Genomic DNA, 13,731 nt, shown 5'->3' with positions numbered 1-13,731 from the left:
GGCAGCGAAACTTCTTTCAAATGTGTGTTTTATAATACGTCACTAGCTGTTCAGTCTACGGTATTTCACATTAACGAAAAGAACAATTTGAAACTTGTCCACTGAGAATTTCGACTAATAACAGATTGAATATTTAATTTGTCAAATACAAAAAAATAAAAAAAAAGGAAGAGAAAAGTGAAGTGACAGCCCCAGTTCACAGGAATCATTCAGTGTGAGCATGTAACAACAACACGTCATCATGCATGGCGTGTGATTTCTCCAGGAGCAGGTTTGAGTGGATTTTTCCTTAAAGTCCTAAATAAAGGGCTGGGGGAGGTTTGTCTCAAAGTCCAAACTGACAGACGACAGGAGTAGAAAAGAGGCTGGGAACATCAGAGTAGTCAGAGGAGAATCAAATCAAGATCATTTCATCATTCAAGTGACTGGAAGTTTGACTCACAACAGCTGTTTAAGGCAGGACGTCAGGACACGCCACGTCCACATGTTTTAGCCCCAAATTGCAAAGTTTTTTTTTTTTTAGTTTTTTTTACAGTGTATTTATCAGATGATAAGTCGCAGGCACATTTTGTCTCCCCCTCCCAAAGCCCCTTATTCTCTTCTTAAATAAGTTTGTGTAATACCAGCGATTGAAACAGCAGCAAAGACTGAACCACAAGTTAGTCCTCTTTAACATTACGGCATCATATATACACTTCTTCTGTTTGTCCTCCACCTTTTTCACTCCCTTTCACACTCTGACATGAGGTAAAGTATGGCGCCCAAGTGCAATGCTCAATTGTGCTACATGTACAAAAAAAAAAGAAAAGAGAGAAAAAAAAATAACTACCAGTACGAGAAAACGTAGGCCGCTCTGAATAATACAGGACCCTCCCCCCTCCCCCCAACACACTCCCTCCCTCCTCACTTAAAAGAAAATAAATTAAAAAAAAGAAAAAACAACAAGGTGGTTGGATCCTGATGCCACTTGTGTCTGACGAGGTTATTTCTGATCCTGTGATTCGTCAGTCACTAATAAAACCAGAGTGGGCGTGGCACCGTATGAGTGATTTCACATTCTTCTTCTTGTAACACCCCCCCCACCACCCCCCACCCTCCCCTCCCCAGCGTCTCACCGATAATTAGTGTGTTGAGCCAGAGAAGAAGTCTAAAGGGCTCTCTCTATGTGTGTGTGTGTGCTGGATGAGGTGATGACAGATTGCACTCTGAACTCAACGCAAATGATTTCACTAATTCACACATGAAGTGTTTGGCACCCAGAGACCAGGACGCACTGGTTAGAGGACAAACCTGAACCCAGATACAAGTCAGACATCTCAAAGCTACAACATGAAGGTGAATGCAAGTCGTTAGCTGACCTCCAAACATCAGGATTTCCTCTAACTCATCCCAACATAAACCCTGAGTCATGTTTCACCTTAAAGCTGCATCAATAAATACTCCATGACAGGATTCACACACCAGCGTCTCAGCTGTGTCCACTGCACAAACACTAACAGAGTTAAGGTCCGAGTGAGGGTGGGGATCACATTGGAGCTGCTGGTGATAAATTAATTCATAAAAAAAAAAAAAGTGAAAAAAATGCAGCTTTAAGGTCCCCGATCACCTTAGTTATAATATTACACTCAAGTCCAAACAACTGCAAACAATGACCACATGGGGGCGCAGAGACTTGGACTTAGGCCTTTGCTTGGTGAGACCGGTCAGTATGATCCGATCCTCCCACACAGAGAGAGAGAGAGAGCTCCAAGTTCCAGCAGGTTGTCACAGTGACCACAGTGTGTGTGTCTGTGTGTGACTGTATTTTAACTGCAACACACTGACAAACACTGAGTGCTCCGTCCTCTGAGGTAGAAACATCCATCCTCTGATGGATGAGGTGTTTTCTACCACAGGGATGCATCCACTTGAGAAAACATCTGCTTTTTTCCATTTTTTTCTTCAATATTCAGCATGTGATGAGTTTTCTGAAAAAAATCCTGCCCCTTTTCTGAATTAATGACATTGTTCTGAATTTTAAGAGTTTTCTTTATAAGAAATTCCTGTTTTTCTAAAGATAATTATCCCAGAATAATCTTGCCAATTGTGAAATACTCATGTCATAAATTCAGAAAAAGGAAAAAAAAAATAGCAGTTTGTTTTCCTCAAGTGAAAACAGTTTGATTCTGTAGTTTTACCCTCTGCCTGGTGTCAGATTTCAAGTTGAAGTCGAGTGCAATCTGATAAAACCTCTCCAGGCTCCGACCCTCTGATCCCCGTCCGTCTTGTCTTTACCCAGAATTCAAACTGATTCTCAACTGATGAAACTACGAGCTACTGAATGACTAAATAAAATGAGTTATGTGCAGATAATACACTTCCTATGCCCCCTCCCACCCCCCCAAAAATAAAACAAAAACGAAAACTAACAAAAACAAAACAAAAAGAAAAGAAATCATCACCTCAAGTATGGGAAGGGGAAGGGACGACAACGCAGCTCTCCTCTACAGCTTGATGGCTGACGAACAGGACAACCACATCAAACAGATTTCTCAAAAAAAAAAAAGTCAAATAAAGAGGTATTATAGTTACAGTGCAAAAAAGATGAGAAATTCAAGCTTAATACAAAAAACATAGCACCAAACAAAAAATAAAGAAAAAAAATAATAAAAGAAAATGCATGCAATTAACTGAGGTATTCAAGTGAAAAAAGGGCTTATTGATGAGAAACAAAAAGACATTTAGCAAGAAGCAAAAAAAAAAAATTTTGTCAGGAAAGAAACCAAAAAAAAGGCTGGTATCCTTATCCCTAGGAATTGACTTCAACCTCATAGTGTCACATCTGCTATAGCTTTGGTAGGTACGGGATGTGAGGAACACTAGTGTGTTGAAATGAATTGGCCTTTTTTCACAAAGACTTGTATCTGAAAAGGTTCTGGTTCTATCCAATTAGTAGAAAAGTCTGCAGCATATTGTACGTGTGATATGTCTTCCTCTTCTTTATATCAAAACTGGATGAGCCACTCCGTGGAAAGACATCTAGTGCGAGAGAATGACTTGATTCAATTCCATTCAGCTCTTGGTATCAAAACGTATGAATCACCAGGATAATGCCATAAACATCTTAACGTCGCTCTGGATATATCCATATAGAACATTTAGAGAAGCCGTTCAGCTGTCGTGGTTTATACGTAAGCTACAATAACATGCAACCTCAAGTGCGGTTTAAAAACTAGTTTAAATTACAGTAACTGGGAATGTTGAAATTCCTATCCGTCTTGCAGGATACGAGGGTGAGCCTTAGCATCGAAGGCCGAGAATTTCATTCATGTCTTTTATATTTTTTTTAATTATATATATCTATATACTTTGCTACAAATATGATTTTGGTGTCAATGTGACCACACAATTCTCAAAATAACAGACCCTAATGGAATAAGTGCAAAAAATTATTAAGAATACCATTTCAAGACAGATTTCAGACAGAGGTGCCACCAGCTGTTTGTTCCAGTGGTATCTGTTAGCCACGTCTGCCGTTAGCGTTTTAAAAACCGCTTTAAAACTGACTGGCACTAGTGCACAGGCTGAGGAGTTTAGCGTTTTTTGTTTTTATTTATTTTTTCTTCCTACATACTTTGATTTACACCTTTGATTGAACTATGTACAATCTAATACTACACAATAAGCATAAGCCTCATCTCACTGTCATAGAAGTTAACAAAAAAAAAAAAAAAAAACACTGAGGAGCAGACACAGCGACCTGACCTTTTTTTTTTTTTTAAACACTTAACTAAACGTTAATAAAGCACTCATGTGATTACACAAAGCAGAGAAGGAAAGTAAAGATTGTGTTTGCGCAAAAAAAAAAAAAAGAAAAAAAAAAATCCGATGTGAAATCCGTTGTGAGATCAGTCTGCTTCTTCTGTTGCATCTCCACACAGTGTTCCTGGCTGCCTCGGTTGTGCCATCGCAGGCTGAAGATACAGGGCTAGCATCGTGTTGCTGTGTTGGGAAGCCGACGTTGCTTTTTTTTTTTTTTTTCTTTTCTCTCCGTTAGCGTCTGTAGCTTCGGTGCTAATATGCTGAGAGCTCGGAGGAGGAGCTCAGTTGTTTTGGACCTGAGGTTGATTGGCTTTGAGGCTGCGCAGGGCTCGCCGTGCCGCCGCCGACTTGGCAATCCTGTAGCTGCGGCCGACTCCTTTGAACTTGCCCTTACCGACGACCTCCACTGTCACCCGCACCTTCCCGTCGTAGGTTCTCTCTGCAGGGCTGCAAGCGGAGAAGACCACGGTCAGACTGTGGACCACACAAACTGTACATTTCTCTAAAGGTCCAAGTTCAGGTTTCATTAAAATATGAACCTGTTGCACAATTGATCTTATGAAGGATCATTTAGGTCAGTTAAACACGAAACTAAGGGTAACAGCTCTATAACAGCCTTACCACCTCCTTTCAGTGTTGTCCTTTGTCGACTTTGACGGACAGATATTTTGTCCTTCATCAACATGGAGGAAGGGTTTCATTAAAGGGGTAGTTCAACATTTTGGCAAATTGGCCCATTGCCATAATCCCTATAGTATTTTGAGTAGGTTCGTTACCTTTAATTGTCGGTGCAAGCTATTTTTAGAACGGCGGAGCAGAGCCACGAGCTGCTCAGAGCTACACTACAGAGGCTAATGGGATTTGTTGGTTTCCCTCATCAAACCAACAACTCCAAAACGTTCTTGTGGACAAGTTGTGACCTGCACATTCACCATGCTATGAGATAATAACGGAACGTTACGAGACAGAGTTGTTTTAGAGGTAAATTCATGCAAAACCGCTGATGCCGTCGGGGCAGTTTTTCAGCAAGCAGTCTCTGTATTTACCTCTAAAACAACTCTGTCTCATGACGTTCCGTTATTACCTCATGGTGTGGTGAATGTGCAGGTCACAACTTGTCCACGAGAGCGTTTTGAAGTTGTTGGGAAACCAAGAAATCCCATTATCCTCCACTGCGTAGCTCTGAGCAGCTTGCGGTTCTGCTCCGCCGTTCTAAAAATAGCTTGCACCGACAATTAAAGGCGACAAACCTACTCCTAAAGCTATAGGGAGGCAATGGGCCAGTTTGCCCAAATGTTGAACTATCCCTTTAAGATTCATTCACCTCCACTGTTGCAGGGTACATTGCATTGAAGTTTTGAGTTTCTTTTAGCTTGTGTAGTTTTGTACCTGCACAGACTCTACTTCATTAACTGGGCTGGGAAATTTCAATAAAAACTGGAAAAATGGTTTCTTCTAATACTTCTGACCATAGTGCCATTTGTGGCCGAAATTATATTTACACACCAGCCCACACTTCAGTTGGCTTAGAGTTCAGTCACTTCCACCGAACCGTTTTTGAATTGCTGCTAAATTGATGGAAAGTAACTCAACACTTCCTGCACAGAAATTTTTCACATTAAAAGACACTCAGCTGGCTGGGTGTATAAAACGTGCAGGAAGTCATTTCACTGAAAAAAAAACAAGATAAACTCTGACTGTGGCTGATTTCAGACCAGCCACGACTCATAAGTCTTCATGACAACTTTTAAACACCCAAGATTGCAAGTGCATCACATCAAACTGAACCATAGAGGACCTGGCAGAATTGGCTGTACTTATTACCACCAGTTTAGTCTGTTAGGATTGGCCTGACTCTTTTTAAAAGTAGGAGAGAAACTCAGCCTCTGTCATTCGGACATGATAAAGACATGAGAAATCTGCTGATCCGATACCTGAACTTGGCAGTTTCTGGCTCCATCTCCAGCAGCTCCCTCACAGGAGAGCGTGGCACGTTGGCTGAGAACTTCTCTGTGAGGTGGGGTACGGACAGAGGGGTCAGCGGGTCACAGCACATCATAAACATTCATGACTTCAGCACAACAGGTCAACACAGTGGGAAAAATCCCGAACGTCTGGAAACACAGTGTGGAAAAAAAAAGATATATACACTGAGAGACGTGCTCTCCCTCCTCCTCACCTATGAGCGGCCTCATCATTGGATAATACACCTGCCACACCGTCTCCAACGACATCCTGCTGTCCATGTAAATAGCTCCGGCTAGTGACTCAAAGATATCCCCCATGGCCTTAGGGACCTCGATGTCCTCCTCCTTCTCCTCGTCTTCTTCAGAGCGTCGCAGCTGCAAGTGCACACAGAAGGGGTGTGTCAGTGTACATGTGTAAACGTTTACACGGAATGAGACGTTTAATAAAAATCCTTAACCGATACACACATTTTTTTGTTTTTTTGTGAGTGAGTACATATATTTTTGGGTTGGACGCTACCGTGTACACGTTTAAATGGAAAACATTGCACAGTTTACACGTGTACATATTTTAGTACACTTCACAAACACAAACACACAGGTGTCAGCTGCATAATATGGAAAACTAGACTCACCACTTCATAGTGGTTTGCCTCCTCTACTTAAGACTATATTATATTCAGGTTCCTTTCCTGTTTATTCAGTTGTTTAGAATATGAACCTAACCCACTGTGTAAAATTTAATCATAATTGTAATGTGAAGTTTGACCTTTGACCAACAAACTCTGTCCAAAGGAATGGGACAGATGGACAGACATCTGCAAACAATATGCCTCGGGATTGGAGGCATAAAACTCATTAAAGTGGTAAGGCTTAATAAAATTTAAACATTTGAGGCAAAAGCTAAACGATAATTAGATCTCAGTAGATTAAGTGTGCAGTCTGGAAAGGCCCTGGTTTAGTTTAATAGATCAGTATCAATAGAAATCCTCCGCCTTGTTGCACCACAGCAACACGTCACTGTGTGACTCTCTATCCTCTCTCTCTCTCCGTTTGCTCAAACCTTTGCTGCCATTCCAGCCTTGTTGGTCTGATCCAGGGTCATTGTGTTCAATTAGAGACTCTACAGGCTGCTGCGTTTACAGCTTCATCTTGTTATTGTTGTTTTTATTTGATGAATAGTGAGCTGGACCAGGTTACTGCAACACATCTCTTCTTTTCCTTCAGCTGTGTTCTGCAGTGTGTGTGTGTGTGCCTGTCGTCCTAAAGGCAGAAAAGTACCTCTCAAGCAGAGAGAGGAGATCTGGTGCCAAGATAGCCATTTCCAGACAAATTAAAGCCAACTGCATTTTCTCTTCAGGACTGAAATCATTGAAACAAATTCATAAAAGCTGACGGCCTTGTTGTTCAGGCAGATCTTTTTTTTTTTGAATCCTGGAAAAAACAACAGCAAAGATTATGTTTCTCCCTGCAGGGCTCTGTCGTCCAGCACTGATGCTGAGATCTGTTCCCAGGAACAGGACTCACCTCGGAGTCCATGCCTTGCATCTCGTTCTTCTCCAGCTGGAACTGCACGAAGTCGTCGATGACGTGGAAAAGCTCGGGTGAGATGGCCTTGAAGTATTTGTGGTAGTCGTACTTGACGGCCAGAGAGGCAAAGATGGTGTTGTTGACGAGCGCTGAGCGCAGGTCCGTCAGCACGCCGGGGGAGTGCTGCCGCGGGTCTTCATAAAGGTGCTTCGTTATGAGGTAGTCTAGGATTGCATCGCCAAGGAACTCCAGCCGCTGGTAACAATCTGAGGAGGAGGCACAGCGGAAAACACAGAGCGGGTTTCACATTAATCATTTACTTTGTGGGAAAGCAACATGATAAAATAATAAGGTCCTTTATAGAAACAAGCTAGAGCAGCTAAACTCTAACTGATCTCCACTGCTCTCATAACTAAACACACCTCGCTGTTCACCTGTCTCATTTTCTACTTGTAACAAAATGAAATAAAACACAATCCTATTGTCTAAGAAGATCTGTGGACGGCAGTCAGGGTCAAAATCTCTAATTGTAGTTTCCAAAAAAAGGAACGTTTTTATGTAAACTCACCACCACACAAAGCTTGATTGCCATAAAGAGTCTGATCAGTTTTCAGAAGTAACTTTGTATCTTTACAGAGATCTGAGCACTGTTCATAAAAAGAGCATATGTAACGGTGTCATTATAGAAAATGAGGCGGCTGGAGAGCTACCAGTAGCTCACCAAGTTTCAGAGGAGCTCAGCCAAAGGTTCAGAGAATATAGTCTGTACAAACCATGCTCCCAGCCCCTCTGATTTTATCAAGGGAGCTCTCAGAATAAAACAGCTTGGAGCCTGTGGTGTAACCTCTGTGCTGATACAGTGTGTGCAGATTCACATGCTGTTTTTTTGGTGTGTGATCAATTTTTCATTTTATTTTTTAGGAGAAACTCACATTTTCACAAACACATTTTTTTTTACCCATGTGAAAATGCAAATTTCTCCTGCAGATTTATTTCAATTGGTTTCCAACTAGTTTAATGATCTGAACATGACTTTAGGAGATCAAAATAACATTGATCACAATTTTAGACGATCCATCAGCCTCAAAGATCCTGTTTCTATAACATCTATAATATCGATTCATTAATTGGTCTTATCTATTTGAAAGTGTTTTAAAGTTTTTTTTCCCACACAGCCATTGCCACCACTGTTGATGTTGGTTTGGGCAAAACTGGAGAAACAAACGACAGCTACTAACACCAGGATCAGGTTCACATCCCATTCAACTCCGCCTGGTAACAGGTGGGAGTTTTAGAAATTATCAAGCAACATCTGATCTGGTGTTAGGTCCAATGTTTCACAAAGACATGTAGATATAACGGCCAGACTTCAGCCGGATGTTAGAATTCATCTGTGAAGTCCATCTTAAGTTGGACTGTGGTGCAATGGATTCTGGGTAAATGAAGACTTCTTCCAAAATAAAGATCAAATGGCCGACAGGTTCCGGTTACTCCAGCTGAAAATGTTTGTCCTTAAAAAGAATTTAATAGTTTCAAGAGTGTACGCAAAGGGGGACAGAAATAAAAAGAAACATCTGATCTGGGAAAAACATGGCTGCTGTCTCTAAAAACTCTTTCCCTTCTTACAGCTCTCTCCATATTATTGTTATCATGCAAACGAATTATGAGCAATGTACGCCTGTTTCTTGTTTCTGTGTGATACTGGTCAAGGGTCACTGTTTGTTTCCATAGTAAGAAGGTAAAAGGCTCAGTATAATACTAGAGATTTAATCTTGAAGGCACAGCTACTACATATTTGTTAGTTGGTATAGGTGTAAATCCAATAAGTAACTAGTTTGAGTGATGAAAACCAATCTGGCTCCTAATTTCTATCAAAAGCATCTGCTAGGACGACTACCAAACTTATCTGGACTGCAGTGTGAGTTGAGCTGACATCAGCTGTGTGGGGAGGTCTCACCTGTGATGGTGTTGTAATGGTAGGAAGCGTGGGTGAAGGCTTGCAGGAGGTAAGCCTTGTTTTGAAAGGTGTAGTTGATCTTTCTTTCAAAGTTCTTGAAGCCGGAGATGAGGTGGTTGAGCGTCTTCTCCGCTTCCGGATGGTCCAACATGCAGCGGGGCGGGATCTTCAGCCAGCCGTAGCACTGGTCGACAGTCGTGATGGTGGTCTGACGGCTCTGCACCAACGCTCCTGTCAGGGCCCCTCTCTCCAATGGTAACACCTGTCACCAAAAGAAAAAGAAATCATTACTTCAGGACTGCAGGGAACTGTGGTTACCCAGGTTCAGATAAAGATATGGAGAGGCATGCATGGTGATGTTGCAAAAACATTCTTCTTGACTTTCTCGTTAGCTGTGGTTCGGCTGTCATCACAGTGATTAGAATCTACAGCTGGTAATGTACCGACTTCATATGATGACTTCACACAGCCCATGTCAAAAAACCTCAAACTGCCCCTTTAGTCAGTACCGTCATCTGTCCCAACACCAGCCTCAGTGTGTCCACAACTTTTTCCAATGAGCAAGGTTGAAGACATCTGACTGAACAATTTCCTCTCCACTCACAACAGTGCTGTGTCAGACTCCTGTAAAACTTACTGACCTAAGACCTTAAAGGGATAGTTCAACATTTTGGCAAATTGTGCAATTGCCATAATCCCTATAGTTTTAGGAGTAGGTTCGTTACCTTTAATTGTCGGTGCAAGTTATTTTTAGAACAGCGGAGCAGAGCTACGCTATGGAGCATAATGGGATTTCTTGGTTTCCCTCATCAAACTCATCAAATACACAATCCAACAACTGCCCCGAACGGAAACGTGACATCATCGGTTTTGCATGAATTTGCCTCGAAAACAACTCTGTCTCCCAAAGATCTGTTATTATCTCATAGCGTGGTGAATGTGCAGGTCACAACTTGTCCACCAGAGCGTTTCGGAGTTGTTGGATTGTGTATTTGATGAATTTGATGAGTTTGATGAGGGAAACCAAGAAATCTCATTATCCTCCGTAGCGTAGCTCTGAGCAGCTCGCCGCTCTGCTCCGCCGTTCTAAAAACAGCTTAAGGTAACAAACCTACTGCTATGACTATGGGCCAGTTTGCCAAAATGTTGAACTATCCCTTTAGGCCTTTTTTGGGGCTCTGTATTTTTGTTTTATTATCATTGCACCACAGTGCATTGTCTTTGGACTGTGAAACTATTTAAACCCTTAGCATTTTTATAAGTCAATAAAAACAGAGGTGGAAAATAATTCATAAATAAATAATTACAATAAAAGTGATTTCAGTGCTGGTAAAAGCAGGATTAACAATCCTAAATGGGTGTAACTGGATGTAATAAGATCTCAGAGTGAGAGTCACGGAGGTTAAAGAAGCTAAAGGACTAAGCGAACGGATTAGTTCATAGGAAAAGGAAAAGCAGCTGGAAAGAAGAAAGTGGAAACTGAGGGAGGGAATCCAGGAATGGATTCTCACTTTTTTTAACTGTTTCAAACTGTTTTGCAAATTCTGCTTTTTACTTGCATGTTAATAAGTGTCTCTCTTGGTTTTAATTAGTTTTATACTGTTTTGTGAGTAAATCTATTAAAAGATTGTAATGATTATGTCTGTGTGGACCCAAATGAACAGTAGCTTTGCTAATCAACACATTACAAATCCTTCATTTGTTTATTCCAGGTTTGCATTTGGCACCAATTCATAACATCACTGAAACACTGCAGTATTAATATACTGAGGAAGGTTGTAACTCACCTTGAGGCCCAGTGAACAGAGGAACATCTGGGCCGCCCTCTCTCCACAGCTGGTCAGGTAGCAGCCCAGCAGAGCCTCCACGCAGTCGGCGATGCTCTTGTCCGCGATGCACTGCTCCGTGTGCAGGTCGTAGGAGATGGACTGTTTGCCCAGCTCCACGCCGCAGTTCTCCTCCGAGGGGTTCCAGAAGCCCACCACGAAGTCGTCCTCCTCTCCGGCCTTGCTGGGGTCCAGGTAGCACATGGCGTCCCACGAGCTGTAGTCGAACTCCTCGGCCGACGGCCCCGTGTGCGCCGGCTCCGGCGAGAAGTGGGCCGTGGTGGGGTGGAGGGGCTTCTTGGGGGCCTTCCACTCGTACGGAGACTCCATGGCGGGGGAAGGCCCGGCGGTCGGCGTGGGGGAGGGAGGGAAGACGCCTAGAGAGATCTTCTTCGCGAACGCGCCGGACCCCAGCAACATGTTGTCGATGAACTTGATGTGCTCCTTGTAGTACTCCAGATCGTCCTCCATGTTGACCTCGTCCTTTGGCTCGTCCTTCAGCATCACCTCGGCGTCGTCGTCGTCGTCCACCTCCTCGTCCACCTCTTCGTCCTCGTCGTAGTCGTTCTCAGACCGCCCGTTGGCTAGAAGCTCCTCTTTGGCCTGGACGACGGAGGAATTAAAAGCAGAATTAGAGGAAAGTGAACCTTTCTGTTGCACAGGAAACAACAGGAGTTTCATGTGAAGCTGAGTTTTCTATGTTTGTGAGAGGACAAGCTGCCAAACCGCCGCCATGACTCAGAGCTACTATTCCACAGCGGTTAACAGTGTCAGTTACAATGAGGTCATTAAGGAAAACCTTCATTTATTATCTATAAGTCAGGTGACAAAATAAATAAACAGAGCACTGAACAAAGAAAACTGCAACCCACAAGTGTTATATCATCTAACCTAACAACAATAGTGATTGTCCGTGCTTGAAACAGGATATTCCACGGTGTTTTGTCCTGAGGGTCACAGTTACAGTTGATGGAGACATCTGAGTTAGAACCAAACGGATCAAATACTCTAATGTAATGTTTACCTCAACTGCCAGTGTTGCCTCGCTCTCCTTTACCACAGCTGCCTCTGCTGTCAAAACATTTTGTTCTTGGTAAAGGTACGAGAGTGAATTCTGACTCTGTGGTTGCGATTTAACCTGTGTCTCTGTGTTTGTTGCATTTTTTTTTGTTTCATTTCATCAAGTAGTCTTTATCGGGATTAAAATCTGTTTTTTCCAAGAGAGACCTGAGGACGAGAAGCAGCTGGCAGAAGACAGACGACACAAACAACTAACAAAGGATTAACAGAAACGGCACGACAACAGACAGTCAGCCGAGGGTCGACTGCACAATAGTGTTACAGTTAAAAGAAGAAAAACCTCCTTTAATTCTGTGCAAGTTTGACCTAGAATCAAATGCCGAGTATGAACCTTCAATGAAGCCAAAGTGCTGAGTATTATCTGAATGAGTCAGATGTGGACAGCAGTATTCATGGCAGGACGGAGGTGGAGAAAAGGAGTTGGGATGATAAAGATGCCTGATGATGGGATCGTGGTCACCTTGATGCATTAATGAGTAACCCTGAAGTCAAGAACAATTGTTGCAGTTTCATGAAAAAATTCAAGGAGAAGGATCATGCAGCTTCGTCGCTGAGGAATGTCTGCAGCTAAAACTAAAAATAATCAATAACTCATGATAGAAAATCAATCTGCAGGAAATTATTTATATATTATTTATTCTTGGGCTTTTTACTTATTTAAGATTAAAATATCAAACTGATTAATCAAAAATATGAGTCCATCATAAATGATAATCATTATATATCAATATTTTGATATTAATATTCAACCTTATTTTCTGAATGAGCTGAATAGTTGAGAATCTGAGAGAAAACCAGCAGCAGGTGAGAGACCCCGTCACACGCTGTATATATTATTGTATAAAAGTGAGTGAGTGTGTGGGCAGAGCCGACTAATCCTGTTCCCTGCTGCGTTCTCTATTCTATTCCTTTTCGTCTAAACCTGTCATTGTGTTGTCCACATTAATACACTGAGCTGCCTTTCTTGAACTGTAACTACTGCAAGAGCAAAGGACACCATCATGATCATCTGCCTTGCCTATTTCTTTATTTATATTATTTTTCACTTAGAACAGTAATAATGTTATATGTAGGAGTTTTGTGTGGGGCTGTGGAGGAAAATGTGTTGCCAGACAAAGTGGAAGCCTGCCCTCTAGTGGCCTTATAACATCAAATCACTCCATAAATGAACAGAAACAAAACTATACAGTACTCGACAAGTGTTAACACACTTTATATCTTTGGTCTAACCCCTAAACATATACTGTATGTGAAACTTCAGCACCTGCGGTCAGTCTCACATCAGGAGCTGGTGAGCCCTGAGGTGGAGGAGTGTGTGAAGTGAATGTGAAGTCAGAGCTCAGCAGGTGGTCTCACTCACCTCCCCTGAATCCAGTTTGTCCGAGCTGCTCTTGTCCTGGTTGACCACGTAGCCAGGAGGCAGCCAGTTAACGGGGGGGTCGAAGATGGACACCACCATCCTGCTGGGGAGCCCCTTCTTCTTCCCCAGACGGTACAGGTTACAGTTGCTCACCTGGAGGACAAGGCACAACACTGTCGGTGTAGGACAGGAGAGCATGTCTTATATTTT

The 13,731-nt window shown here is 42.4% G+C and overlaps 1 protein-coding gene across 1 annotated transcript in view; it reads right to left on the bottom strand.

Annotated features, from left to right (window-relative positions):
* Positions 1 to 3,571: 3,571 nt before the first annotated feature.
* Positions 3,572 to 13,731, bottom strand: part of dicer1 (dicer 1, ribonuclease type III) — a 29,159-nt gene continuing 18,999 nt past the window's right edge. The window contains exons 24-30 of the mRNA XM_085768336.1: positions 13,522 to 13,674; positions 11,043 to 11,684; positions 9,256 to 9,517; positions 7,296 to 7,564; positions 5,981 to 6,143; positions 5,736 to 5,811; positions 3,572 to 4,248 (exon numbers count right to left, since the gene is read on the bottom strand). Coding sequence (XP_085624462.1) covers positions 4,083 to 4,248; positions 5,736 to 5,811; positions 5,981 to 6,143; positions 7,296 to 7,564; positions 9,256 to 9,517; positions 11,043 to 11,684; positions 13,522 to 13,674 — 1,731 coding nt within the window. The 3' untranslated portion in view covers positions 3,572 to 4,082. The remainder of the gene's footprint in view (positions 4,249 to 5,735; positions 5,812 to 5,980; positions 6,144 to 7,295; positions 7,565 to 9,255; positions 9,518 to 11,042; positions 11,685 to 13,521; positions 13,675 to 13,731) is intronic.

Source organism: Trachurus japonicus, chromosome 22 (genome assembly GCF_045865225.1).
Source record: "Trachurus japonicus isolate A0001 chromosome 22, Traja_1.0".
Taxonomy (NCBI): Eukaryota; Metazoa; Chordata; class Actinopteri; order Carangiformes; family Carangidae; genus Trachurus; species Trachurus japonicus.
The sequence above is the reverse complement of the archived record's forward strand: the minus strand, read 5'-3'. Positions and strand labels throughout refer to the sequence as shown.